This window comes from Trichogramma pretiosum, unplaced genomic scaffold (genome assembly GCF_000599845.2).
Source record: "Trichogramma pretiosum strain Unisexual culture from Peru unplaced genomic scaffold, Tpre_2.0 scaffold76, whole genome shotgun sequence".
In the NCBI taxonomy this organism is placed as follows: domain Eukaryota; kingdom Metazoa; phylum Arthropoda; class Insecta; order Hymenoptera; family Trichogrammatidae; genus Trichogramma; species Trichogramma pretiosum.
In genome coordinates this window covers 228,019-255,946 of record NW_019640848.1, presented here as the reverse complement: position 1 = coordinate 255,946, position 27,928 = coordinate 228,019, and the positions used below count along the sequence as shown (strand labels likewise).

At 39.2% G+C, this 27,928-nt stretch overlaps 4 protein-coding genes across 8 annotated transcripts; 1 reads left to right on the top strand and 3 right to left on the bottom strand.

Moving 5' to 3' along the window:
* Positions 1-71: 71 nt before the first annotated feature.
* Positions 72-5,194, bottom strand: LOC106655725 (gastrula zinc finger protein XlCGF26.1-like). 3 transcript variants are annotated; one of them, XM_014376250.2, is made up of 4 exons: positions 3,225-5,184; positions 1,907-2,852; positions 1,661-1,817; positions 72-1,347 (listed from the first exon to the last, which is right to left on the bottom strand). In XM_014376250.2, the coding sequence occupies exons 1-4, from the start codon at positions 3,343-3,345 to the stop codon at positions 526-528; spliced, it is 2,046 nt and encodes a 681-aa protein (XP_014231736.1). In that variant the 5' UTR covers positions 3,346-5,184; the 3' UTR covers positions 72-525. The 3 variants fall into 3 exon arrangements, with proteins under 3 accessions (XP_014231736.1, XP_023319363.1, XP_014231739.2); XM_014376253.2 differs by having other exon boundaries at positions 768-948; positions 1,017-1,347; positions 1,907-5,194; XM_023463595.1 differs by having other exon boundaries at positions 1,907-5,190.
* Positions 5,195-9,678: 4,484 nt separating this feature from the next.
* On the bottom strand, positions 9,679-12,244 carry LOC106655696 (alcohol dehydrogenase class-3). Its single transcript, XM_014376214.2, has 7 exons — positions 11,453-12,244; positions 11,112-11,355; positions 10,812-11,032; positions 10,526-10,742; positions 10,312-10,442; positions 9,963-10,237; positions 9,679-9,875 (listed from the first exon to the last, which is right to left on the bottom strand). The coding sequence occupies exons 1-7, from the start codon at positions 11,471-11,473 to the stop codon at positions 9,851-9,853; spliced, it is 1,134 nt and encodes a 377-aa protein (XP_014231700.1). The 5' UTR covers positions 11,474-12,244; the 3' UTR covers positions 9,679-9,850.
* Positions 12,245-14,096: 1,852 nt separating this feature from the next.
* Positions 14,097-17,155, bottom strand: LOC106655681 (probable ATP-dependent RNA helicase DDX27). Its single transcript, XM_014376196.2, has 10 exons — positions 16,998-17,155; positions 16,518-16,910; positions 16,139-16,444; positions 15,920-16,047; positions 15,647-15,844; positions 15,329-15,473; positions 15,078-15,259; positions 14,676-15,004; positions 14,269-14,587; positions 14,097-14,190 (listed from the first exon to the last, which is right to left on the bottom strand). The coding sequence occupies exons 1-10, from the start codon at positions 17,073-17,075 to the stop codon at positions 14,097-14,099; spliced, it is 2,172 nt and encodes a 723-aa protein (XP_014231682.2). The 5' UTR covers positions 17,076-17,155.
* A 3,307-nt stretch (positions 17,156-20,462) lies between these two features.
* On the top strand, positions 20,463-27,670 carry LOC106655739 (active breakpoint cluster region-related protein). Of its 3 annotated transcripts, none has more exons than XM_023463586.1 (14): positions 20,463-20,937; positions 21,963-22,078; positions 22,840-23,191; positions 23,252-23,534; positions 23,750-24,017; positions 24,183-24,362; positions 24,431-24,646; positions 24,729-24,848; positions 24,933-25,177; positions 25,252-25,513; positions 25,583-25,865; positions 25,938-26,208; positions 26,283-26,454; positions 26,534-27,670. In XM_023463586.1, exons 2-14 carry the CDS (start codon positions 21,965-21,967, stop codon positions 26,951-26,953), a joined length of 3,186 nt encoding a protein of 1,061 aa, XP_023319354.1. In that variant the 5' UTR covers positions 20,463-20,937; positions 21,963-21,964; the 3' UTR covers positions 26,954-27,670. The 3 variants fall into 3 exon arrangements, with proteins under 3 accessions (XP_023319354.1, XP_023319353.1, XP_023319352.1); XM_023463585.1 differs by having other exon boundaries at positions 23,246-23,534; XM_023463584.1 differs by having other exon boundaries at positions 22,840-23,534.
* The last annotated feature ends 258 nt before the right edge of the window (positions 27,671-27,928 follow it).

The window sequence follows — 27,928 nt, the reverse complement described above, 5'->3', positions numbered from 1 at the left end:
ACTTGGCATATTTGTGTTGATATTTTCATTTAGAGATAAAGATAATTAGCAAATCAGATGAAACAAAGTAGTTATACCTATAAACAGTAGCGAACGTGGTTTTATTCAAATGCTTTCAATTTGCCTTGCAGACAATATTTCTCTTTTCTCACACCTGTATAAGTATCTAAAGTATACATTTAATTTTTAATATGCAATATTTTTAATGTATATACGTGTATGATCCCTACATTATGGTAATTTTATGTTGTGTTACAAGCCTTAATTTTAGCTTATACGCTATATATAGTATTTATAAATTACCAACGTCCTTTTTTAATTAAACGTGTTACTTTATATTTTGAGAATCTTGAGATAATCGATATTTCAATATAACTATTACTTTAGTGAGAGTACAATACGGTTTTGCATAGAGGATTTTACGGTGGCAACGGATATGGTTGGTCTCAAGTCGTATTCGGAAGCGTATTGACAATCAACATTGTCGGCAATATTCACAATCGGATTCAATATTGTAAAATTGTTTCACATGGTGACGTTCAACTGTATTGCTTTGTTATCTACTGTACATGACTGCTGCTGCTGCTGTCTTTGAGCTTCTTGCTGTTGCTGCTGCTGTTGTTGTTGTTGTTGTTGCTGCTGTTGTTGTTGGGCTTGTCTTTGAGCTTCTTGCTGCTGAGCTTGTTGATGCTGCCTTTGAGCTTCTTGTTGCTGTTGTTGGGCTTGCTGTTGCTGAACTCGTTGCTGTTGCGCTGCGTGTTGAATAGCATGCAAAGCTATAGCTTTGGTGTCTATGCCTTGCTGCTGGATAGCTAGCTGAATAGTTTTGGTCTCGCCTGGTTGCTGAATGGCTTGCAACGCAATTGGTTTACCATCGACGTGGCTTTGTATGGCTTGTAACGTTATCACTTTTGCTTCTATTTGTTGATTTTGGACTTGTTGGATTGCCTGCAATGCAATTGCTTTAGTGTCTGGAGAAACTTGCGAACCATCAATGGTGATAACTGTGCCAACACCTTGACTGGCTGCTTGTGCTGCTGCCTGTGCTGCTTGGCGTTGTTGTTGCCGTACAATACTGGGTGGTGGATCCATGTGTTGGCGCTGATGCAGAAGCAAATGATTCTTCTGGAAGAAAGCTTTGCCGCATTTGTCGCACACATGAGACCTTATGTGGCAGCTGCCGTCAGTGTGGCGACGTTGATGCTGCGACAAACCGTGCTTTTGCGCAAAACCTCGTCCACAGTCTGGACAGAGGTGGGGCTTTGGCTTAGGGCCGGAACCAACTGGCGGCGATGTTTGCGTAGCCCCGTGCATGTGGCTCACGCTGCTTCCAAGAGGACCATTCAACTGCAAGTTTAGAAAATTAATTCAAAATTAACGTAGCAAGATTACTGTTAGATATGATTGATCCAGAACGAATACCGGCGCGTAGTTTTATTTGCAAGTACGTATTTTCATGAAAGAAAAAGTAATCTATTCAAATTTTGTCATTTATGAGAAAAAAAACGTACATAAGTAATAATACATCTAATCTAACTGATGTAAATCATCATTCAATAAAATCAAATAAAAAATCATTTGATTAATTCTTTGAATACCTACATGAAATATGTCTTGCACTTATACACTAGGATTGGCATCTCAGAGGACTGATATTTACCTGATGAGAACTAGCATTAGCAGTTAAAAAATGGCCAGTGGTCTGTTGAAAGGATGCTGCAAGTCCACAAAGATCAGTGACAAGAGTTCTATCAGCAGAGTGAAGTCGCAGATGTAAAGTTTGAGCTTCCTTGTTATTGAATTCCAAACCACACTCCCTGTTAATAAACAAAGCATGCATGTAGATGATCAGTCAAATTCTCTAATGTTTATCACAAATGAGTAATTACTTCAATGTTTTACTAACCGACAGGTGAACGGTTTAGTATCCGATTCCGGATTACTACTGTTATGTATCTTTGAATGGGCTATCAGGTCTGATTTCCTTCCAAAAGCTTCACCGCATACAGTGCATGCAAATGGTGTCTCACCAGTATGAAGTCGCATGTGGGCCAACAAGGTACGTTTCTGCAAAAATTCTTTTCCACAGACTGTGCAAGAATGCGGTATTCTTCCATGCAACCTTCCATGATTCACTAATTCGAATTTCCTCTGAAAACTCATACCACAGTCTGGGCAAACAAATGGATGCAGGCTACCGTGGAAGCGCGAATGCATGGTTAAATGATCCTTTTGAGCAAAAGATTCGCCACACTCTTCACAGACGTAAGGTCTCTCTCCAGTATGAAATTTGTTGTGTGTTACCAGATGGCGTTTTAAAGGAAAAGATTTGCCACACTCTGGACAGACGAAAGGTCGGTCACGAGTGTGTACCCTTGAATGCGTTACTAGATGATGTTTCAAAGTGAATGATTTTTTACATTCTCTACATTGGAAGGGACGTTCCGCACTATGGAGTAGTAAGTGAGTATGGAGACAATGTTTATGTGCAAAACTTTTACCACAGTGTACACAAATATGAGGTCTTTCTCCAGTATGCACTCTTGCATGAGTCGTCAGATGATGTTTGAGCAGAAATGATTTTCCACACTCTGGACATGTGTAAGGCCTTTCCTTTGGAACTCTTGTTTGTTCTTGTTGTATTTGTTGCTTGATGTTATGCTTGGTATCTATTTGGGCTGTATTTACATGGGTGAGTACATGGCTAAAGTGAGGACTGTCCGCTTGACTGCTAACAACTTGAGTAGAGGCAGCTGCAGCCCTCTTCATCAGGATCTCGTTGCATTCTTCAGCAGTCAATTGCAGTGGGCCAATCGGAGTCATAAAGTGCTTGCTCATTGCTCCATGCTTGTCTGTTGCAAAAACCAAAGTATTAGGAAATATAGAAGTGGTATGATGTGCATCACAATTACAACCACTTTTGTCACACGTATGAGTCAGAGTAAAGACATCATGGTGCGCAGCAGCAGCAGCGGCTGCAGCAGTGTTCTTTTTAGATCTGACATGAGACACGTGACCGGACTGATTGTGGCTGGCTGTGCTGGTGTGCACATGATGCCCAGCAGTGGTTGCCGGGGTTGGCTGTAAGCCATCAGCGCTCATAGCAAACATGGTTCGTCTATGGCCTGAACTATTATGTATCTTACTAGACTTGACGTCAATATGAATTTTTGGACTGACTGCTTGGTCCTGATTATTATTAACTTGTGTATAACTTATAGTACCTGCTGAGATCTGGTCGCTTTGACTCGTCGGTTCTTGCCTGTTGTCATTGGCATTGTGCCCGCTAAATGACCATGTGGCATAGCCAAACCCGGTGCCAGAATTGCCGGGCGTGGTGCACATGTTCGTCAAAGTGGTGATGGAGTCGGCCTGACTACCGGTCGTGGTGACAGTGGCTTCTTCACCGCTGTCCGTAGTCAACGCATCTTCAGGGCCAACCACCTGCTCCACTATGACGAACTGGTCAGCGGGAAAAATCTTGAGTGGCTCCAGAGCAGAGCAGTTTTCGTCACGCTCCAGTTTCTCGAATAGAGCAGCAGCGGCCGGCTGTTACGGCGAGAGTCATATTCCGACTCGTGAATATCTCCAGTCGCTGTGGCACTTTTGGCGGGCGCACGCTACTCTGCGTAGCGAGATTATTAGCCGAGACGGTATAATATGTGACTACACCGCCAGAGAAAGAGAAGTTACACGTTGAGTTTAGGAGTGTGTGACTATATAAAGTCGCGCTACGCCCCGAGCCGCGCTGTCCGCCGCTCGAGGTCCGAAAAATTTGCCTGCACAAAAAGAGCGAAAAGAACGAAAGAGCAAGGTAGAGAGGAAACTTGATAAATTCGCAATAAAGCGGCAGAGGCGGCGTTCCGATCGCTTTCTAACCTATATTATACACGCACACACGTATACGCCATGACTACACCGACACACCACCTTTTATCGCACTTTGCAAACTCCGTTTTAGCGAGCTTGGCCGATCATTCCACTATTCTGTATGTGAGCGTGGGTCTTTACCATGTACGTGTACGTGGCAATGGCTGTGTGTGTGCCTGCGCCGAAACAGCGACTCACCAACACAAGGCGAGGCGCGCACCTCTCCGTATATAATACGCGCTGTGGTGTTTCAACACACGGCAACGCGCGCACTGATAATGGCTTGATACCAGCCACACACGCATACACACACACACACACAAAACAAATAGATCGGAGTAGCGCCTCACGCACACAAAACGGACGACATACGTGTTTCCGTGTGAGTGCTTAATGGCATTAAGATATAGGTGTGTATCGCATACGTATATGTATGAGTGAGGCACTTGGCGCGCGCTCTGCGTGATTAGGATCAGGCGGCTATATAATACGCACACGAAGCGCGGCTCATGCAAGGCTCGCCCAATCGCTGCTATGCGTCTCTACCGTCCATGTATTGAATTCGCACACACGCTCTCACACATGCACACACGGACACACACAGAGAGAGACACGCAAACTCGAGGCCGGAGAGTGCGAGCTAAAGCGAGACAGAGAGAGACGAGAAGGTAGAGATTACGAGAGCGAAAGTGAAAACACACTGCGCGAATATAATACGCGGACTCCTTTTAACCTTTTGCGAAATTTTTACATGTGTACGTTCTCGATTAATAAAATTAATACACGTACGTAATCTGTTACACCGTTCGTATACGTATATCGACCACACTGCACACTGCGAGTTTACTTGTTGTGTATATAACACATATATACTCCTTGCGCGATACAGTCAGTCGTTTCTCTATTAAACTTCGCACTGTTCCCGGTCAATTGCTCGTGCGCTCATATACATGCACACTGCTGCATGCTACGCGAACTTGTGAAATATTGCACGCGCGTACCACTCGTGTACTATGGATATTTATCGAAGAACCGCACGCACACCGTGTTTTTTTCCCTCTTGTATACAACAATGTCCTCTCTCTTAGAAGCGTAATTGTCAGTAATCTGTAAAATCGCTTTACGTCGTCTTGTTTGTTTTTGGTTTTGTTTGTTTTTGCAGTTGCTGTTGCGTCAGGCGCTTATAAAAAACGCTAATATGTCGCGCCGATGCCACTCGCGGTTTTTCGCTCTCCTGCAGGCCCGTGTATTATACAGTCGGGCACAGGCAGTCGCGCAAAGTCCTATCAATCGGTCGCGGCTGTGGCGGCGGTGCAGGCGGCAGCGGCAGCGGCGGCGGCGGCGCGGCGACGACGACGGTACACACACTGCACAAACACACACAGACACACTCACACAGTCATGCACACAGAGTCGTGCAAAGAACGGCGCGCAATATGTTGTGTGCTATACCTCTTGCCGGGAATCGCGCGCGCGGCAGCAGCAACGATGCGCACGCGAGCGGGGAAGGGGAATGCACGAATATCCGCCAATGATTCTCGGCTGAAGCAGAGCTGCTGGCTGGTGCGCTTCTTTTTAGCGAAAATTTCGCTTCGTTGTTTCGCCGATATCAGCGGTAGCGGCAGCAGTGCGCAGTACTGGCGTATAATGCAGACCCGCGTTATGACTGAACACTGGCGTCGTCGGCGTTGGCGGTCTGCTGCTGCTGCTGCTGCAACTCTTCTGTCTCTTTCTTCAACAATATAATAAAATGCAAGCGTCGCTTGCAATTGCAGTTGCGCTTATCGCAACTCCTTCTCTGTCTCTATCTTTCTGGTAAAATGTCTGTCACACTCAACACACACTGTGCAGTGTCACTGCTTCTGGGGCCCGGTTGCCGGTTTTTCATCGGCCACTTCCGCTGCAAGACAACGCGCCGGCGCTGCACAATTTTTCGAGCACCAGGTGCCCGTCGTCGTAAACAACGTAAACAAGAGCAGCAGCTATAGCTCGCTCTCTCTCTGTCTATCTTGTGTGCAGCCGTTCATTTATATACGATTGTACGTGTATATTGCGGTTGGCTGCCATAAGCCGCTGACTATTATAAAATAACGCAGCAGCACGGAGCAGACTCTGCACGGAGGAGGCGTTGGCGTGATGATGCGCGACACCGCTCGCTTATATATATACACAGATATATCTATATACATACACCTTTTTTCTGCTCTCCTCTCTAGGCACGCTCCTCTCTTTGTCTCCTTTGTGTGTGTGTATTAAAACTCCGAGTCCTGCTTGCATCGAACGAGTCCCCGAAGAGCGTGGAGATCCAGTGAGAAAGAAGGTCCCCAAAAAAAAACAGAGAGAAAGATACGAGTTAAAAGACAGTCAACAAAATACGGATCAATATGATTTTTAAATAAAAAAAAAAAAAGGCGCAGCAGTACAGTCCTTTATTAATAATCGGAGCAGACTATAAAAGAGAGAAAGAGAGAGCGAGGCAGAAACCTTGCGCGGCCGTATAAGCGCGCGCGGGTGGCTGGCTGACTGCTCGCCGTGCACCAGGAGTCGGCGGTGCAGCAGCAGCAGTAGCAGCGGCACGACGGCCTCGACACCGACAACGGTCAGCAGCGGCGACGGGCAAGCATCTTAAAGCATGAACAGCAGCAGCAGCAGCAGCAAATCGCGTGCTCGCACGCTGCCAACACTGTTGTTTTTGCTCATTTAATTGTGTGTGGGTGTGTATGTTGTTCGTATCTGTTATGGAGAAAAAAGTACTGTGCTGTGTACGCCGGAGTCGGGCGTTTATGCGTATAAGGGTTGATGTATGTACAATGTTATCCACTAAATGCACGCACGCTGACGCACGTCTCGTGGTGGCGGCGGCTGCTGCTGCTGCTACTGTTCTAGACGTAGTTGTAGTATCTCACTGCGCGTACGTATACAACAACACACTCTCGCGAGGATGCGATTGCATGTGCAGGTATACACACGGTAGAGATGCGTGCGTATATATACGGTGGTCCGTCCGCTGGCTGACTGGCACAGACACACGCACACACGAATTTACGTATACGTCTTATAACAACAACACAAGCTCGCACAACCGCGGCGAATACGTAGTGTACCGTGCATGCATGTATATGTTGTATGTATTCTCGCCGCCTCTCGAGTGTGTGGAGTATCTATGTTGTATATATGCATATACGTATATACGAGCGAGCGCTTGCGGCTCAAGAAAAGATGGTGTGTTGCGTCCGTGTGTAGTGCGTTTATGAAGCGGAGCTTGTATAGTGCCTATCACAGGACGGGTGCTCGGGTGTTGCTGCACACTCACCATCAAAGCGATCCGCTGCTGCTGTGCACGACGACGCGATCACGCACGTATACGCTCGCACTTACAAACTCTCCTGGTCGCGCCGCTTTTATATATATGTATATATACATCAATCTATATGTATGCGTATATGTACCATGTATATGTATTACCTGCCTATATAAGTAGACGCAGTCGGCCGAGCGCACACACGGCTGCTCCTCTGTCTGTCGTCGTCGTCGTCGTCGTCGTCGTCGCGACTCCGTATATCCCTATGCACATATAGGTGTGCGTATATACCTATATATGCACGACGAGTGTGTGCGAAGCTCTCCGTGCTCTCTTGGCCGCTCTCGTCGTCGCTGCGGATAGTATAGCTATATCGTAGGGTAGGCGCGCGCGGTGCATATGTATATGGCCGTATACATACACACAACTGAGAGAGAGCGCACGTACGTACGACTCGGTACGCCTCTGGCAGTGGCCGCCCGAGAGCTTGAGACTGTGTGTTTTGCGCGCGTGTATATCTCTCTTGCCTGCGAGGCACACACGCACTAACTGTGTGTGCACACTAGAGGCTGCAACACACAGTCGTCGTCGTAGTCGGCGAATATACGCACGCACACACTTGCCAATTCTCGGGGCGTACGGAGAAGGAAACTTTGCGCGCGCCGCGGCGGCCCCGCTTGTGTGTATATATCGGTGCAGCAGCGCAGCAGCCCCGCACACAAGCCTTTTGCCCAAGCCTGTGTGGATGTACGTATATATGCACACGCACGTAACAAGCGTCAGAAGCAGCAACGCAGAGGGAGGAGAGACTGAGAGAGAGAGACAGAGATGTGGAAGCCAAATGCCGTACGCACACACGCAGCGAGAGACTCGCTAATACACACGCAGCGCAGATATATGCCGAGTCGAGCCCTGCATATGCGCAAACTTCCAACACACGCAAAACTTTTCTTCGTGTGTATGCGCGGCGCGTCTCGACAACGGTGGTGGCGGTGGCGGCTCTATACACAGCCAACTCGGTGGCTAAGTGCCCCTATGTGTGTACACAGCAGTGCTTTAAGCTGCAGCTATGACGCACACCGACGTACACACACACCAACGATATGGGCCGCGACCAATGGCGGCCCGATATTTTGCCCGTCTACATCTCCTCTCTCTGTCCGACGCCCAGTGTTTGCCAATATCGGAGCGTTGCAAACTGCATATCGTGCGCTGCGCGCGCGCCCACTGCATCGGTGTGCGTCCGTCGGTGTGCCAATGTGTGCGCGCGTTCGGCTCTTCGGCATTGTCTGGAGCACGACTATTGGCCAGCCCGGACGCTTCTTTATCTCGCTGTCTCTCTCTCTCTCTCTTTCTCGGTCCTCCTCGCTCCTCTCAGCCGCGCGCATCGTCGTCGGGACCGTCCACGTCGAGCGCATACACACACACATAACATTTATTGCATGAATATGGAGAGACGATGCAAAAAGAGACGAGAAGATCGCGAATTCGAGCTAAAAGGTGGCGGCAGCGTGCACGAGCTCCAAACATTGCTGATCCGCTGAGCGGCATGCGCGCCGAGTCGACGACTCCGAAATTCGCTCGCTCGCTACGCGCTGCTGTGAATTTCCTTCGAAATGCGCGCGCCAAGGCGCCTTTTGGTTTTTTTCCGCTCGCGCGAGCCTTATATAGATATACTTGGCACGTGTAGCCATGTAAAAAATTTACCCACACCGCAACATGCCGTACAGTCCATATATAAATTGGAACGACTATTCGGCCTCTGCCTAATAGAAAATTCAATTTTTAGCCGGTCGATGATGGACTACTTACGGATTATTCTCAATTGTTCTTGTAACACGCGAAAACCCCGGCACGAATAGAACCTATATTGTATGTACTTTGCGAAGCCTATACATATATAGGTATATATACTTACGTGCCGGCGTCTCGTGCTGTATGCCCACGAGCGGGTCGCTAAATTTTTATTCACCGAATGTCGCCCGACCGCCATTTTATTTTATGCTAAACTATATAAAGGCAACACTCTGCATATTAACGATATGACCGTGCGTACACGTATAGGTATATAATATACATTAGCACATGTATGCGGGCCTACTATGTAATGCGTACACGTACACATGCACTCGCTCTGTACATGTATAATGCATTTATTGTACGCATACTTATATGCCTATAGATATACACATACGTACGTATGAAGGTACGGGCCTTGATAAAACAAAATATATATGTATGCGTTACATGCACGGCACGAGTTCGCCGGCGAAAGACGATTTTGACGATTCTTAAAGGTATGTTATTTGCCTTGGCAGAAGTAAGTACGATGACTTGCAGGACTCGGAAAAAATTTACTGACTGATCGAATGTGACAGCTGTTTTCAACAACAAAATCCGGTCAAAACCGATTTTTCGGCATAAGAATTTTACAAAGTTTTAGGTTCCTTTTATTAAAGTATTAAAATAAAACAAGTACTTTATAATTGTAGAAAAATTTTATTGTAGCTGTTTCAAACAACTCGAATTTATTTTTTGTTTCATATAAATATAAATATTGATTACATCAATAATCCTTTAAAGCTATAATATTTCATTAACAAAAGTTCTGTTTTGACCAACGGGGAGAAATTCGAAAAATATATATTAAACAGATTTTCAAAAATATTAAGCCATGTTTCAATAGTGCAACACTGCTCTCAAACTGAAATTAAATAATAATAATCATGATTACATCTCAAATTCAAAATAAGTAATTATTATAAATAGGAATTATTAAAATGAGAATTACCAGTTTCCTGAATGAAGAAGTTCAAATCCTTCATTGATTTGGTCAAAGGGCATAACATGAGTAATGAATTCATCTAGTATTAGTTTTTTATTCAAGTACTGATCAACAAGAAGGGGGACACTATCTTTTGACTTCCATCCTCCAAAAGCTGTTCCTTTCCAAGTTCTTCCAGTAACCAATTGAAATGGACGAGTACTAATTTCCTGTCCTGCAGCAGCCACACCTACAATAGTTGATACTCCCCAGCCTTTATGGCAGGACTCTAGAGCTGCTCTCTAGAAAGTACATTTCCTATTAGAAATTGAAAAAGTTCCACCAAAGTTGGTAACATAAATATTTTCTAACATACCATTGTATGAACATTGCCAACACATTCAAAAGTATAATCTAAACCTCCATCGGTCATCTCAATCAATACATCTTGAATTGGTTTATCATAATCCTTTGGATTAATGAATTCAGTACAGCCAAATTCTTTTGCTGGATAAAAAATTATTAGTTAAAACCAATAAAAAAAAATAATGATACAAAAATAGATCAACATGCATTGTTGATTTTGATACCTTTCTTAGCCTTGTCTTGATTAAGATCAATTCCAATAATGCGAGAAGCTCCAGCAACTTTACAACCATAAGCAACAGCTAATCCAACTGCTCCTAATCCCCATATAGCACAAGTACTGCCAGGCTCTACTTTTGCTGTATTTAATGCAGCACCATATCCTGTTGATACACCACAACCCAATAAACATACTTTATCTAATGGAGCTGATGGATCAATCTGTAAAAAATGTTTGATCGTTTTTAATCGTTTAATGGCATATGTTTGATCATTTTTTTAATAACAAACCTTAGCCAATGATATATCAGCCACTACTGTATATTCAGCAAATGTTGAGCAGCCCATAAAATGATAAAGAGTTTTACCATTGCATCTGAATCTACTTGTTCCATCAGGCATGACACCTTTGCCTTGCGTTAGTCTTATTTTACTGCACACATTAGTTTTGGGAGATTTACAGAATTTACAATCTCGACATTGAGGGATATAGAGAGGGATAACATGATCACCTAGCAAAAAATATTTGAAAAACATCATAAAACATGTGAACAATATTTATTATCAAATGTTTATTTTATTATGTCTTACCTTCTTTAAATTCAGTAACATCAGCTCCAACACTTTCAACAATACCCGAACCTTCATGACCCAAAATGCAAGGGAAAATTCCCTCAGGGTCTAAACCGTTCAGGGTATAGGCATCAGTGTGACACAGAGCAACTGAATTAATTTTAATCCTTACTTCATGGGATTTAGGTGGATCAACTTCGATTGTTTCTAATGATAATGGTTTCTTAGCTTCCCAAGCTACAGCAGCTCTACACTTGATAACCTTGTAACAAATAGAATAATTCATCAAGTTAACAATTAAACTGTATCCCAAAAGATGAATGAAATAATTCGCTGTCTGAAAAGTTTGCTAAACTTACTTTGCCTCGATTATTTTCCATTTCAAAACTTCTGCCAGAGCAAACACCAGAAAAATTTTAAGAAATATAATCTACTTGGTTACTCTCTAATTGATTGAATGGGAATCTTCGCCTCTGCGTAGCAAGTGCAGCATCAATTTATCGAATAACGCGATTATTTTTGCTCAAGCTGATTTCTTATCGAGCGATAAACATTAACTTAGACACGTTGTATAACTGCTTCGATACGAAATGCAAAACAAAAAAATAGATTTTTTGTATTGGACAATTCTAGAGGTCTCTGGAATAACTCAAATTCGAAATACTTAAATTATGAAAGCCTCCGTCAAAATTATTTAATGTTCACCGGCCGTCGGCTGATGTTTGGCTGCACACGGTGATCGCAAAGAACATGAAGCAGACGATACAGACAGCTACTATGTCTGTGGATGGCATATACACATACACCGTAACCGAACACGCTTGCAGTTAGTCGAAGCCGGTATTTTAAAATTTACATTATGCGGACTTGGGTGGTTCTTTGCAATTCATTTTTGCAAACACGAGATATAAACTTTAAATTTTCAATGATTTTTAAATTTGTAAGCTTGCAGCTAATGCAGAAATATTTTAATGTTGAACACGGGACAAAAATTTAGTACAACATTCAATGTAATGAAATCAATTTTTCGACTAAATACATTTTTACAGTGCATTTTCAGAAATAATAATTTCTAAAGTGCACAAGCTTTTGGTTGTAGATATGATAGCGCAAACATTAAAATATTCTCGCGACATTTGTCGACATGACATCAACTACTTGAGAAATTTACTTGGGAGTAATTCACAAGTAGAGACGCACCATAGGCAAGTAAATGAAAGAACACGTGCGTAGCCGTTTTCTTGCTTGATTACTCGTTTGTAATACATGTATTACGACGAGGAGAGCCTGATTATTTTTGGTTTTATTCATTGGTTTGGTTGGCTTCAGTTAGCATCAGAATTTCCTACGGATCGTGCGATATTCGACCTCGTAGGCAGCTGGTGAGCATCATAAAGAGTCTCAGCCATCACTTTCATCATCTGCTAAGTGGATCAGTATTGACCCTACTGAAGACAGCTTGACTGGCGGCCAAGCAGCTGTACTTCTACTCTGATCTTTTATTTTTTTACTGCGTAAAACGTTTTTTTCTGGCTGCACCACGTAGCGGCGACGAAGTAAAACACCAAAGGCTTTGTGAAATTGAGTGTTTTCTATTTTGTCGGCATTCAATCGCGTGCGCGTGAGATCGAGCTCGTAGCAACAGTACGCGGTAATTTTGATTGTAATCAATGAAGCGCTCAATATCCTTTCATTATAATTTTTCTATTTCAACTCAATAGTTTTGAATATTTAAGATATTATTACTAAAATTATTTAGATCATTTTACAATAACATCGATTTATATGGTGTATGTTTAATTGAATCATAAAACATTTTCTTAAAAATAAAAATAATAATAAAAAAATAATAAAAAACAAGGAGCGCTTGAAATTCATTGACACCCATGTATGAATTATAGGATTTTTTAACATGTTTTGACATTTATTGAAATTCTGATTGAAATTCTGATGATTTGAGTCTAAAAATCAAAAAACCAACTCAAAGAGCTTTTTCTTGAAGAAGTGTACGCGATCCTGGTGCCGTAACTCTATCGGTACGCTCTGAATATTACGTCAACAGAGGTGCATTTTGCAAAAACGTGAAACGCCAGAAAACGCAAATAAATAAAACATGTAACACGCAAAGTATACAAATAAAAAAAGGCTCACGGAAACAGCTGTATCTCAGTGAATAATCAAAAATGCAATGGAAAGGGGATCAAAAAACCTATTCGAAAAAAATTTTTTCTATTTTAAGCCTACTGTTACCTCTTAATTAATTCTCATTATTATTGACAATAAATGTAGATAATTTTAATACGATTTTGATACGATTTAATATCCCAATTTAAAAGAGCCTGTTTCACGTACTACATACAAACACACATTTTTCGGAATTCCATTTACTTTACAATTATTTAAACAAAATTGAAACACTAAAAATTTAAATTTAAGAACTTTAAAAAATTTTAATTTTTGAAATTAAATGTAAGCAAGTATGGCATACATTTTCATTCGTGAGATTCTAGATGGTAGTCGATAATGGTAAATCCTCTCGATAATTTCTGGCACAGATTGGCCTACCTTTAGGGCAGTTCAAAGCCATTTTATGTCGCTTTTAAATGTTTTTAAAACACAGTCCTTTTGAAAGCTTTAAGAGTTTTTTTATCATAGGGTCCCAATAAAAATAATTACCAATCAATCACATCAATATTGATTATTACATTAAATTCATGAATGACGACTAAATTCAATTTTTATAAAAGTTAATCATAAAAATACCGATATTGATAATCTTTTCATATCTTGTTTTGCATAATCTTCATTTCTCGTTCTTTTTTTATCTGATTACTCGGAAATTAATTCTCTTGATAAAATAATATTTATTCACAGTAACTGAAGAAAATTGAGTCTTGAATATAAATAGGTATAAAATGGAATGAATTTTAGTTTTACAATTTTCTTTGTTAAATTATTTTTATTTACAACATTTATTACACTTGTTAAAAAGGAAAAAATCTATTAACGCCTTTTAGGATTGCTCTTGGGTTTAATACCCTTCATTTTAGCTTTTTTCATTGATTTGCTCGCTTTCTGGTTCTTTTTGGTATTTGCTCTGTAAACAAAAACAAGTTTAGCATTCATTGATAATCAAACGACGATAAAAAAAAGGAAGAAAAAGTAAAATACTCACTCGTATCGCATTCTCTTGACGTTCTTCCTGCTCGTATCCGTCAAATCGCTGGCAAAGGACGAAGCCTTCCTCTTCTTGCCGGCAGCACGGTCTTCAGGAGCAGTAGCATCTACGCAAGATCTCATCTTCTTCGGTTTAATGTTCTTCTTGGCTAATCGCGCTTGAAAAGCTGCAACTTTATTTAATTCTTGCAAAGCTCGTTCTTCGGCTGGATCCAACTTCTTTGCTGGTTTTTTCGATTTCTTTTCAGGCCTTTTCTCAGATTTATCTTTTGACGGTTTGGCTGATTTATCCATCTCCGGTTTACCTTGCAGTTTTTCTGAAAATAAAACGTGAGATTATAACTACCAAGTCACAACAAACATGTAATGAAGACTGAGGTGCAGCTAATAAAGATGTGTACATACTTTTCTCTATATGCCTTTCTCGCTGTGATTGGAACCAAACACGCTGATCTTTATTGTCTTCGTCCTTCAACATGTTTTCGATGCGGTTGGCTTGATTTTCGACCTTGGCTAATTCTCGCTCTTCTCGCTCCTCGTTGAGGATTTTCTCAACGTCGGGCTCTAGCGAGACAAGCTTTTTGTTGTATTTGTCGATAATATTGGGCGGTATAATACGGTGTTTCACTGGATTTTTTGATTGCTTGATGACTTCCTTTACCAGTTGACGTTCTTGCTCACCAGCCAATGAGACCGAGACACCGCCTCGACCCGCTCGCGCAGTTCGACCAACCCTGTCAATAACACAAATGTTTATCTAGTACGGTTCAAATCTGGAGATGTAACCCATTAAAAATGTATAGCTACCTGTGGATGTAGTGTTGCAAAGTCGCTGGCATTACAAAATTAATGACTGTTTTCACACCACTGATATCTAAACCTCTGGCCGCAACATCTGTCGCTATCAAGACGTCTATTTCTTCGTCTTTGAATTTTCGCAGATTTTCCAACCGCTGCGGCTGAGTTAAATTTCCATGGAGTTCTCCTACCTATCGTTAAAATTTTTTGTTAATTCTATAACCCACATGGTAAAGGTACAAGTAAAAATTGTGACTTACCTTAACTCCTAGAAGTCCTAGCAAAATGTGTAATCGGTGGGCTTGTTTTTTGGTTTGCACAAAAATCATAGTGTGATCATGGAAAGTACGGCATATCAGGGCGGCTAGTACAGCTTCTCGATCACCTTCTCTTTCTTTACGGATTCTAGAAAAAATGTAAAATATTAGATAAAAATGGTAATTACCTATGAGTGTGTTTTTCGATTTTATTTTATTTTTCTTTGCAAGTGTACGAATTTTAATATTTAAAAATAAAAGTATTGGAGGATTATTTAAAATCTTACTAATGAAATAAACTTTCTTGTATCAGATACCAACCTTATAAATTCTTGTCGTAAAGCAGATGCAACATCTTGATTGCTGTCAACAAAAACTTTTACTGGTTTATTAAGAGAAACAGCAGCTAAATCTTTTACTTCTTCAGTCATAGTAGCTGAAAACAGCATGGTTTGGCGAGTTCTGGAGCATTGCTTGACAATTTGCTTCATTTGTTCAGCAAAATATTCATCTAACATTCTGTAAATAATATAAAATTCTAATAAAATTTTTTTGTTTTAGTTTAGCACTAGCATACAAACAAAAATTACAAACCTGTCAGCTTCATCCAAAATCAACACTTCAATAGTATCTAAAGTAAAAGTAGGTGCATTAGCCAAATGATCAATCAAACGTCCTGGAGTAGCAATTACAATATCTGGATTTTTTCTTAAAACACTTTCCTAATAAAATATTATTCATGAGTTAAAAATTATTCAAGTAAAACAACTTTTGGAAAAATTTTAATGACGCAAAAAAAGAAATTGTTCATACCTGTATTTTTACATCTAAACCACCTACTGATAATCCTACTTCAATAGAAGTATACTGCGCTAATTGTTTAGTTACTTGGTATACTTGAACACCCAATTCTCGAGTAGGAACAAGAACCAAAACTCTAGTTACTGGTGTCCCGCCAGCTGGTTTGTACAATAATCTTTCTAAAGTTGGAAGCATGTAGGCAGCAGTTTTTCCTGTACCTGTTGCAGCACATCCACAAATATCTCTGCCAAGTAAAGCAACAGGTATTGTTGCAGCTTGAATGGGAGTTGGATTGTAATATTTCATTGTGCCTATTGCCTGTAAAAATTTAAATTAAGTAGCTGTTCCAAAAAGTTTGTAACTAAGTTAAATAAAGTGATATTTGACATACTTTAAGAAGTGGACGAGAAATGTTGAGTTTCTCAAATGAAGCCAAGTTGTCGTACTCTGGCATTTCTTCAAAATTAACTTTTTCTTCCTCTTCAATTTTTCCTTTTTTTATTTTTTTCAACTTAGTTTTAATGGTATCTTTTTTAAGATCTTCTTCTGCGACAAACAAGTCAGTTTCTTCTTCATCTAAATTGACAGGTTCTTCTAATGGTTCATCTCCCTCTTTGTGAGAATTTCTTATTTTTTTGATTTTGTCATCAAGCTTAGTTTTGGCTTTACGTTTGATATATTTGCTCAGATCATTCCAAGTGTCATGCTCAAAATCTTCTTGGTTGAAAACTAAATCACCTCCTAAACCATTCTCCTTTTTTTTTTCTTTTAAACGAGGTTGAAACTGCACAAATTGATAAAAGATTCAAGAATTAAAATCAATTTTTTTTAATCATAGTAATTATTTAGAAGAATAGAGCGAATTACTTACGTCGTCTTCTTCATCAGAGGGTTCTGATAAATCCTCAATCTCCTGATCACTGTCGATTGTTTTTATTAAATCTGTCATTATTTGATTTTATTTAAGCAGAAGCACTAGTAAACTGATTCCGTAAACACATGCACGTGCGTTGCAGACTTGGAGCCAGCTATCACGATACAGTGAGTTGCCACAGTTGAATGTGGTGAGAATTCGAAACTGAGAAAAGCAGCATTTGCCATGCGTGACGCGCGCACTTGACTATCCCGCCATAATTCAATTTAACACTAGGCAGATGATTTTTTAAAATTTTTTTTTATGCAAAAAAATTAAAATTTACGTAATCACAAAATAAGTGAAAAAAAAAAGAATTTCATTGAAGTCTTGAATTTATTAAAAATAGACTAGTTCATGGCATACATAGCGAAAGTCACTGTGAAAAATTGAATACATAATTCTGCTATTATTTTGACGTTTTATTTATTTGCATAATACTTTTTTATTGTATAAATTACCTGAAAATTTTAAACATTTTTGTGACAAATTGAATTATTCACTGTAATTAAAAAGGTTTCGAGAACGTTACCCGTGATGTACAGAATGCAATACCTATTATCAGTAATATAGATGCTACTCCGAATTTCTTCATACCAGTCCAAAAGGACCATATAAATGACATTTTCATGAAAAACATCATGAGGGGATAAATTCCAAGAGCATTTTTCTCTATAATTAACATTTTTAACTTCAAACGTTTAAATTGAATAAATATTGTTAATTGAATTTAAATATACAGTAATATGCGTTAGGTATCCATAAAAGTGAGGCAATATAGTAAAAAGTTTTGAAATAATATTAAAGATATGGATACAAATAATTTAGGTAATTACAAAATTTATGTCCTAGAATATATACGTCAAGTAAGCAGTAATATGCATTAGTGTGTAATGAATTTATAAAGATTTGTGTAAGTGGTCAAATAAAAAAAAACAAACCTTAGTTTCGTCGGTAAAAAATAGCAAAAAATGTTACTTCATCATAGAGGAAGCTCTGTGATGAGATAGAAAAAGAGTTTTTGAACAAAATGTTAGAAGAAAATTTGCTTTATGTATTTGTAAACTAGAATTCCCTATACATTAATAAAAGTCGATTTCGGACTCATTACAAAGCTTCCGTAATGAAAAATCAAAATACTTTAGAGGCTATCACGGCTGCTGCAATTCGTGTGCTAGCGGATAAAACATAGAATTACACAGTATTATCATGCATAAAAAGATCTACTAGAATTTCATAAGAACATACGAACTGAAAAATTCTCCATCGTCTTGTTAAATTTTTTTTTTAATTTTGTTTTTATTGACGTGAAACATCTTTTTTTTTATTATATTGTAATTCATTATTTTCAAATTCTTTACCTTGTTATAAAAATATTGAATTGTAACAATATTAAGTAAAAATTATTTCTTAGCTTATTGCCCATTCTTTTTTCGCGTAGAGTTAAATTGAAAATGTCCAGAAATCTCTGTTAGGCTAGATAATTTTGTGCTCATATAAGATTATGTAATGCATTGCATTTTTAAAATTATGTTAACTTAGAATGATAATTTATTAATAGTCACGATCATGATGATCAGTTAAAAGTAAACATTATGTAGAAACATAAAAAGCACACATTTAGGTATTGTGGGGCTAATAATTATTTTCATAATGAAAATAGGTCGTAGTCTACACTATACGTTTGAGCTAAAAACCTCTTTTAAATATAAATTAATAAACGTTCACTTATTCTACGCAACTTTACAACGAGTAAAAATTATAATAATATTTGACGATTAAGGCAGAGGTTCGCATGTTAGGCTTCGCATACTGCCTTGGTGATTGATGAATACAGGCTGGGGATGTGTACTGCAGAATATTTACATGAACACACGCACATACACCGATTCACGGGTATTGCACAATATATATGCTGTGGACTTTATATATAGAAAACGAAGGGACCCCACCGCACGAGACGAGCTGACTGTACACATACGGCTCTATGATGATGATGATGTTGATGATGATGATGATGATGATAATCGAGCGAAGAAGCCGTAAATTCCCTAAACAAAACTGCAACGTCCTGAATCGCGCCTCGCCGGTGATGATCATCGCGCAAGCCAGTAGCAACACCACGCTATACGACTTTCCGTATCGCGATATATCTATATGTAGGTATTATACCGGACGGAAGTGCAAAAACAAGAAGCGCATCGCGCGCACAGTAGGAAAAAAGGGATAATAATGATGATAGCGCATTGCATAGACGCGCGTATATGTGTGCATGTATAAATGGACAGACATATTACATGCGTGTGCGGCTCATGTGTACCGGGATGCACACATGCTGCGTACAATATTGCGTACTCACTGCGGAGGTGGATCGCGCAGCGCGCGGAGCAGATCGAACGCAGTATAAAGTGTTTCTATACATGTAGGATAAATCGCGCGGCGATGCACGATAATGATCGTTATCGCGTGCTGCCACGTTCCACATGTAATTCGCCAAACAGTCCGCGAAATTGTGGCGCCCACCTATCCTACCTTCTATATACACTCTGTATCCAGACGAGTAAAATCTGGAACGTAAACGAGCAACTTGCGCGGATTATATACTCTTTTACAAATAAAAAATTGACCAACGGGAAAAATAATAATTTACACGGATTACTTTTCAAATAACAAATAATTCACGTCCAAGTTTTTTTGCGTAGATTACTCGTACGGTTGACTGATAGACAAGTACAGGGCTCTGCAGGGTCCAACCTGCAGTGGATTATTGCTATTATTGTTGTGTATGTTCAACGTTGACACAGCCCTTGCAATTCTACTGGTACCAAATTGGAGTCAATCAAAATTTTGGACGTGAATTACGTTTTATTTAATGAGAATAATCTGAATGAATTATTTTGTTTCTCGCAATCTGCGCATGTTAATCTTTTAAAACAAGTGATTCCCTTACTCTAATTTTCTACGTCAAAGATTTTATTCTTGTGGATTTACAGTATATGTTACAGAACTATGTTTTAGGTATAAACTAGTAAAATTCGAACATGTAATATAACGCGAGTTTTATTTTTACCCGGAAAAAAGAACAACGCGTTGGGCATGGATGAGCGTTTCAAAAATTGGGTATCGGTTTATATATCGTAGGCATGCTTATATTCCAACCGCGAGTGTATGCTCTGGGCTGTCGGTGAAAAAAATCAAGCTGTATAAGAGAAAGAGAGATAACGACGAGAGAGGCGAATGCGCCGTCGCTGCGGTCTGGTCTCTTCCTTCGCGTGTTGCGTTGCTGCTGCTTTATAACATCGTGTATGTGTGAACGTGTATACGTGTGTGTGTGCATTATGTGCTGCGTGCGGCAGCAGCAACACACCAGCAGCAGTATACCTACAGCGACTGGCGCTCTGTGCTCTTCGTAGAGCGCAGTCTTATTCAGTTGTACGTACTACACGGTTATTATTACAATACATCGACTCACAGCCAGTCAGTCAGTGTCGTCGTTGCGCGCGACGATGATGCCGCGCCGCGAAGAGTAACACCAGCCGCGAAACCAGTGGTCTCGAATTTGTTGTTTTCTCCTTTTTTGTGTCGCTCTAAATGCGTTCGACGATCGTGTCGCGGCTATATGCATAATATACAAGCGTGTGCTTTTGTGTAAACAACGTCGCATGCGAATAAATTACATGCATAATACATCGGAGTGCAGTGTGCAGAGAAGAAGAGGCGGTGTCGTGTGCGGGCGTTTTTCTAAATGCAAATAAAAGCTTTCGCTGTCATCGCTGCTCGACGTGCCACATAGCGATAAATACGCAGGAGGTACGGTGTATTTCACACAAAAAAATTAAGAAAGGAAAAGAAAAGTGACATCCGCCGCATAGCACGAGTAAATAACAACATTGTTAAAGTACGGATATCAGATTTCTTATCACGGGACTTGAGCCAGTGTGTGTGTGTGTGTGTGTGTGTATCTGTGTGTGCATAAATTCTCTGTGTATTTGATACGTGTGTATAAGTGCACCATCGTCGTTGTCGTCATCATCGACGGTGCATGCCACTTGGCAGCAACCTCTTCTCGTTTTCACAGCTCATCCCCCCGCCTAGTGCTAGTCTTCACATGTGTTACTTTTATGGAGTCACTCACACGCGTCGTTAGTTTCAAAAAATGAGTTATATGTAATACGTTGATCCATTGATCCAAGTGTTCGAATGCGGTGTGTACCAAGCGTACATATCGTTACTCGAGTGTTATAAAAATGCAGCCTTGCTCGAGTCTCTGTCTATATATACACACACATTCGCCTCTGCTCTGTAATAAACTTACTGCTGCTAAGACTGTGCTGCAGCAGGTCGAGAATTCGAATTTTCGTTCGCTTTCTTGAACCTCGGTTTACGCATTACCGCGCGGCCGCCCCTGCCTCCTTGTTGTATATAACACTTCGGAGTGTATATATACACAGCAGACATTGCGAAAGATTTTTCGAAGGCACTTGGCACGCTCGCGAGTATATATCATATATATATATTTACATGTTCGCGATACGTATACGTACACACTCACACATGTACATACTGTACCCTCTACATACACTCGGGCGCTCATTCCGCTGAATCGAGCCTCACGCCGCGTTACATACATACACATATATATATGTATACACATATTGTGAAACTCGCACCGATGAAAGTGAGGGGAAAGGTTCCGGTTTGCTTGACTTCGTTAGATATATAATATCTACATATATATATTTTAGCGATTGTGAGTGCACACACCTGTGCATCGTTTGATTCCTTAAATTTTTTTCACTTTTCCCAATTTACATTATTACGTACCAACACGTTGTGCCATTCGAATGAAGAGGTTGCTGACTTTTTATCTATTGTCTATATATGTATGTAGTGGGTGCTGATGTGCATTTCTGTCACCCGCAGGTATGAGTGTCTTTGGGGATTTCCAAAAAGTCTGGGAAGACAGATTCCCTGACAGTGCATTGCCATCTGCCTTAGAAGAGGATGTTAGAGCTAATCTGGTCAAGCACAAGCACAAGGTAAGATACATTCTGTCAAAGTGTTATTCCCTAAGCCTTTTATCAAAGATCAGATTCTCTTATCAAACTGAGCGGAGCTTGTATCATTCTCTGCTTATCATTGACTGTTGGTGCGAAAAATACCATTCATTAGCAATTTAGTGTAGATATGACTGTGAGGATTTATAAGCAAGTGATGAATAATGATTGAGCACAAGAGGTGAAGCGTAATTGTACAAGTATATCAGATTTTATGGGTTACGTACTCGTACAAAGAGAGATGATTCATCCAGTTTGATAGGAGGAACTTTAATTGGGCGGTGGCACTGTTCATGAGTAGTAGCGTTAAAGATATAATTGTCAACTCTTGCATCACTGACTATAGCACAAATTTGTATTGCTTTAGTTTTTTTACTTGATAATTTTTTTCAAGTTATCTCTTAATTTTAATTAATATTGTTATTGTTATTATTTTATCATTGTATACTACTCTTATTTTTCAATATTATCTAATCCTGGTAAAAATTCTTTCATAAATTTTATTTATTGAAATAATATAAGGTTGAATCTTGATAATTTTTTATGATTCATTGAATGGAAATGTTACTCAATAACATAAAAGTAAATTTGCAATTCAGTTTACTATGATGTTGTAAGCAATTTAACATATTCTATCCATTGTTTAAGAATTCAAGAAAAACTTAAAACTCACTCACTAATAATGATAATACATTTATTCTAATGAACTTCTTTCTAATTTTAAATTTAACATATTATCATAGGTTCAAACACTAAGAGAGGAACTTGAAAAAGAAGAATTTTATGTTGAATATCTGGAAAGATTATTGGCAGATGTAGAAAAACACAGATTAGCTAATCCTTCAACAACATCTGAATCCAAGGCTGCCGATGCTGATTCTCTCAAAAAGAAGCATCTTCAGTCATCTGAAACTAGTTCTTTAGAAAAAAATTCACATTCAGAGGAAGCTAAAGATTCTGCTCCACCACTTCCAGCTAGAGAAGATCTCAGTAAACTACAAGATAAATGTATTAGTGAATTAAGTTCAACTTTGAGTTCAAGCAAAAGACCAAAAAGCGAAATACCAAGGAGTCCTGAAAAGAAAACTGACCAAAGTAGGAGAAACAGTGATCCAGACGTTCCAAGTAACTATATCACTGTCATTCAAGTTACAGGTAACACTAAAAAAGATAAAAATGACGATACTGTAAAAGAAGAGGATGAGAAAGAATCCGAAAAGGCATTAGAAGATGCTGAGGATGGCGATGCTGAGGCATCAGAAGAAGAACCTTATTATGATTCAGTAGCTCTTGATCAAACAGGAGAATATGTTTACATTGAAGCTCATGCTCCTGCATTAGGAAGTAATGGAAGAAAAGTTCAGTCAAGACGGCCACCTTCGCTTCCTGATTCACCTGGAAATCAAAATAATTATGTCAACATTGATTACTTCATACAGTAAGTTTATGATGATTTTTCCGTAGAAATATAAATATTATTCCTTTCATTGGATACAACAACATCAACATGAAATGTTCAATCAGCTCTTTTATTTATAAACTTTAATCGATAATTTATCCAATATCTATTATAAGTTGTAAAAATCAAGTTATAGAACTTTTTATAACTTTCTATAAACAAACTATTTAAAGCAATAACCATTAATTTTCCAGACATCGAGCAGCAATGGACAGCGAAGATGAAGAAAATTCAACACCACCCATCCTCTTACGCACCCTGAGCACCGATAATGAAACGGGAAGCAGCGACGCCGAACCATTAAGTCTCAGTGAGGGTAGTTTAGAGTCGCCAACACCAACAACGCCCAGAAGACAAGAAAAAAGTAAAGATGACGACAGAACTTCCATGGTCAAGTGCATTATTGATTCTGTAGTTGAAAGTGAAGCTATTTATGTGGAATGCTTGGACGTCATGATACAGGTGAGATACTTTCTCGCTCCACTTTTTTTCCTTCTTTCTATCTTTTAACGATTCAAAGCGCATATTGCATAAATAGAAAGCTTGTGCTAATTCGATCGTTATCTTACGTAAATTGATGCTTGGGAAGGTTTTATAATTTTATTCACGTCGAATTAATCATTACAGTACATGAAAGCAATTAACGCTACAGTGAACACATCTCAGCCAGTCATCTCGCAGGATGAGTTCAATACGATTTTCTACAAAATTCCCGATTTACACAGGGTTCACCAAGAGTTCCTCGAAGATTTGCGTAAAAAGCTCGACACATGGGATAACAAAACTTCAATCGGAGAACAATTCAAAGTGAGTTTTATACTCGTTAATTTCCACTTTGTTAAAAATGATCTTTAATTTGATGAGTGTTATCCTAGGTAATGGCAAGTAAGATTCGTGATTACGAGGCGTTCTTGCACAATTACGCACGAGCTACAGATACAGTACGACGTTGCTCATCGCAATCTTCGCAGTTCTCGGAAATAACGCGTGACATCAAGTTACGAGGCTCCCCGAAGGGTCCAGGCCTCTCACTCGAAGATCTTTTACACAAACCAGTGGCTCGTGTTCAGAAGAATGCCCTTGTCCTTCACGTAATAACTTTTGTTTATTGAATGCGCCCTCGTATTAATTTGTATTTCGTACTGAAAACATTTTCTTAAATAACATTTTCAGGATCTTTTAAAGCACACACCTCAAAGTCATGCAGATTATGCACCTCTCTCGGAAGCGCTTGCGATGACACGAAATTTCCTTGATGAATTTAATATTGTGCAGACCAAATTTATGTTCAAGGTATGAAACTTTTAACTTTGCACGAAAACAATTTATTTTAACTTTATGCTTCAGAACAAACGATTAACTCTGTGTGTTGCACAGAATCACGATCGAGCACAGAGAAGACTCGTGAAAAATTCATTTGTTGTGGAATTGTCGGATGGCCATCGAAAATTGAGGCATTTGTTCCTTTTCAACGACGTCATTGCTTGCGCCAAATACAAGGCATCTGGCAAAGAAAAATATACATTCGAATTGAAATGGTTCATTCCGATGGCAGAAGTTGTAGTCATGGAAGATGGTATTGAACCCCGTGAAAATAGTCCACCAAATGTGGTTGTACTTAGGTAAGACTTTTATTTTAAAGTTCAAATGTTTAATTGCATTCAGAGTATTTTAATGACTCATTTTTTTTACTTAGATCTCAAGCGTGTACAGTAAGAGATCAAATTTTATGGGAAGAAAAGAACGACGATAAGAAAATTCGAATTGGTGGTAGAGGCGCAGAAAAGAATCGAAAAAAATTAGCTGAATTAGAGGCTCAGTTAGTTTTGGCTTCTCCAAATCTCATTTTGAAAGTTGCACAAAAAAATTCTAATCGCATTCAAAATTCGTATACATTTTTTTTGTCGAGCGAATTCGAAAGATCGCAATGGATCGAATCAATCGAAGCGCTCCAGCAGGTAAAAATTATTACTTTATAATATCAAATTTACTTTTAATTTTACCATTTGACCGTCTTTAATTTTTAGAGTGGCCAACCTCCAGGTCATCTTCCTCTCAATATGTACGATTTGAAAGCATGGATTGCAGCATGTCGAACTTATCTTCAAACCGACATGGGAAGTTACCTCTTGAGATCTGGACGAGACGAAAGCTTATTACTTGGAGACTTACATTTAACGTTGGTAGGAATTGCTCCACCTGGATTAGATAGGCCAGGCGATTTCTATATCGTAATAGAGGTTGATAGCTATGGTCATTATTTTAAGAGGGCAAAAAGTCACATAGCTCGAGGTCAAACTCCTAATTGGGGTAATTGAAGTTTAATTAATGTAGTATTTGCAATTATGTATCCAACATACTTACAAGTATTTTGAATTTTAGCACAAACTTTTGTAGTCGAATTAGAAGGAAGTCAAAACGTTCGAATTTTATTGTACGAGGAATGTGGTAACAGATCAGTTTTAAGAGGAAAATGTGCTCAACGTTTGAGTACGTCTTGGCTTCTTGGAGATGTAGTTAAAAGGTCATTGAGTTTGGGACCGGCTACATTAGATGTCTCTCTTAAATTTGTTCCAAGTGAAGTTACCCTACGACGAGTGCCTTCTGCCAAGCCCCAAGGTCTTTTTGGTGCAAAAATACAATTAGTCTGCAAGTAAGTATTTAATTTTTTTATACATATAAATATTCGAAAAAGTTTAATTGTTAATTGACCGAAATTTTTTTTAGACGAGAAAAGCGTGAAGTACCCTTCATCATAACTGCTTGTGTGCGAGAAGTTGAAAAGCGAGGAATGGCAGAAGTTGGACTTTATCGAGTTTCTGGTTCAGCATCAGATTTAGCTAAGCTACGAAAATCATTTGAAAGTAACTCGTATGAAGCGGAGCAATTATTGAAAGAAGTAAAATAATATTATTAAATCTTTTGAACATTTTTTTGAAGAACGTCGATCACTTACAAAATACTTGATTGTTATTTAGGTGGATGTGCACTCAGTCACAGGAGTTTTAAAACTGTACTTGCGAGAGATGCCCGAAGCATTGTTCACAGACGCTTTGTATCCAGCCTTCCTTGATGCCTTCCAAACTGGTGAGCTGTCACGTGGCAACGCCTTACGGCGCGTCTACGACGGTTTGCCTCAGATTAACAAAGCCGTAATCGATTTCCTTTTGTCGCATCTCGTGCGTGTCAATAAAAACGAGGCCCAGAACAAGATGTCCCTACACAATCTAGCAACTGTTTTTGGGCCAACTTTACTGAGACCAGGTACGAGCAATAGAAACGACGCCAAAAATCGGGATCCACTCGCAGCTGGAACTGTTGACGTCATGGCTCAGGCCGGCATCCTCTACTGTTTTTTACAGTTGCAGGTGCATCAAAATAATCAATCTTCACTCTAGTCGATACGCGCCGAACGTGGTGCGATTTTACTGCTCATTTTTAATATAATTTCTTATTTCTTTAATGAATCTAAAGAACGATATTCTGAATGTGTAAACGGATAGGCACTTGACCGCTTTTAATTAGATCATCGTGTGTTTAAAAAGAGCATTTTTTAACTTTGCAATAATTACAAGTATTGGCTTCATTCTTTACATATGCTGTGCTAAATTTAAAAACGACTGTAATTACATCTAAGTTTCTGAAAATAGCATAGAGTTATTAGTACCACTAATAATCGATGAGAATTGTTGGTGTTATTAAAATCGTAATTGTCCGATAATATGTTTAATCAATATCGTCGATCGAGTGGAAAATTTTTTGAACAAGTATCTATTTAAAGCAGGATAGAGTATCCTTGTCTTAATCCCTTGAACCTTTGTAGCTGAATGAAATTCATATGAATTCTTGTACAATGTGTATTTTCTTAACATAATATTATATAACATAATAATAGTCTTCTACGCAGACGCATTTTTTAGCAGCTTCTACCCGAATTATTATAAATATGTATAAATGTAAGTGCGTAAACCCTTATAAAGGGTGCGTTACGTTACGTGAACGAACATTTCGTAATTATATTCACATTCACTAAAGTGATAAGATATATTTTTTATTCCGCGTTTGTATATTATCGTATTATACAATAAAAAAACTCAAGATACAAAATTTACAAAGCAATCAAAGCTTTTACACGTATTTCAAAAACAAAAAAAGTACTTTTTTTAGGGCAACTTACGAAAGTTGAAAAAGTGTATAGTGTAATCTGTTCCTAAACTAAATTAACAAACTTGTCTACCGTTTGATTCAATAATTCTATCTATTTTAAACAGTATTTTACGGTACTCGTTCAGTGTTACATAATCATTTGAGTATTGTATTTCGAACGACAAATAAAAAGATAATTTTTTAAACGATTCTTTACTAGAGTGTTC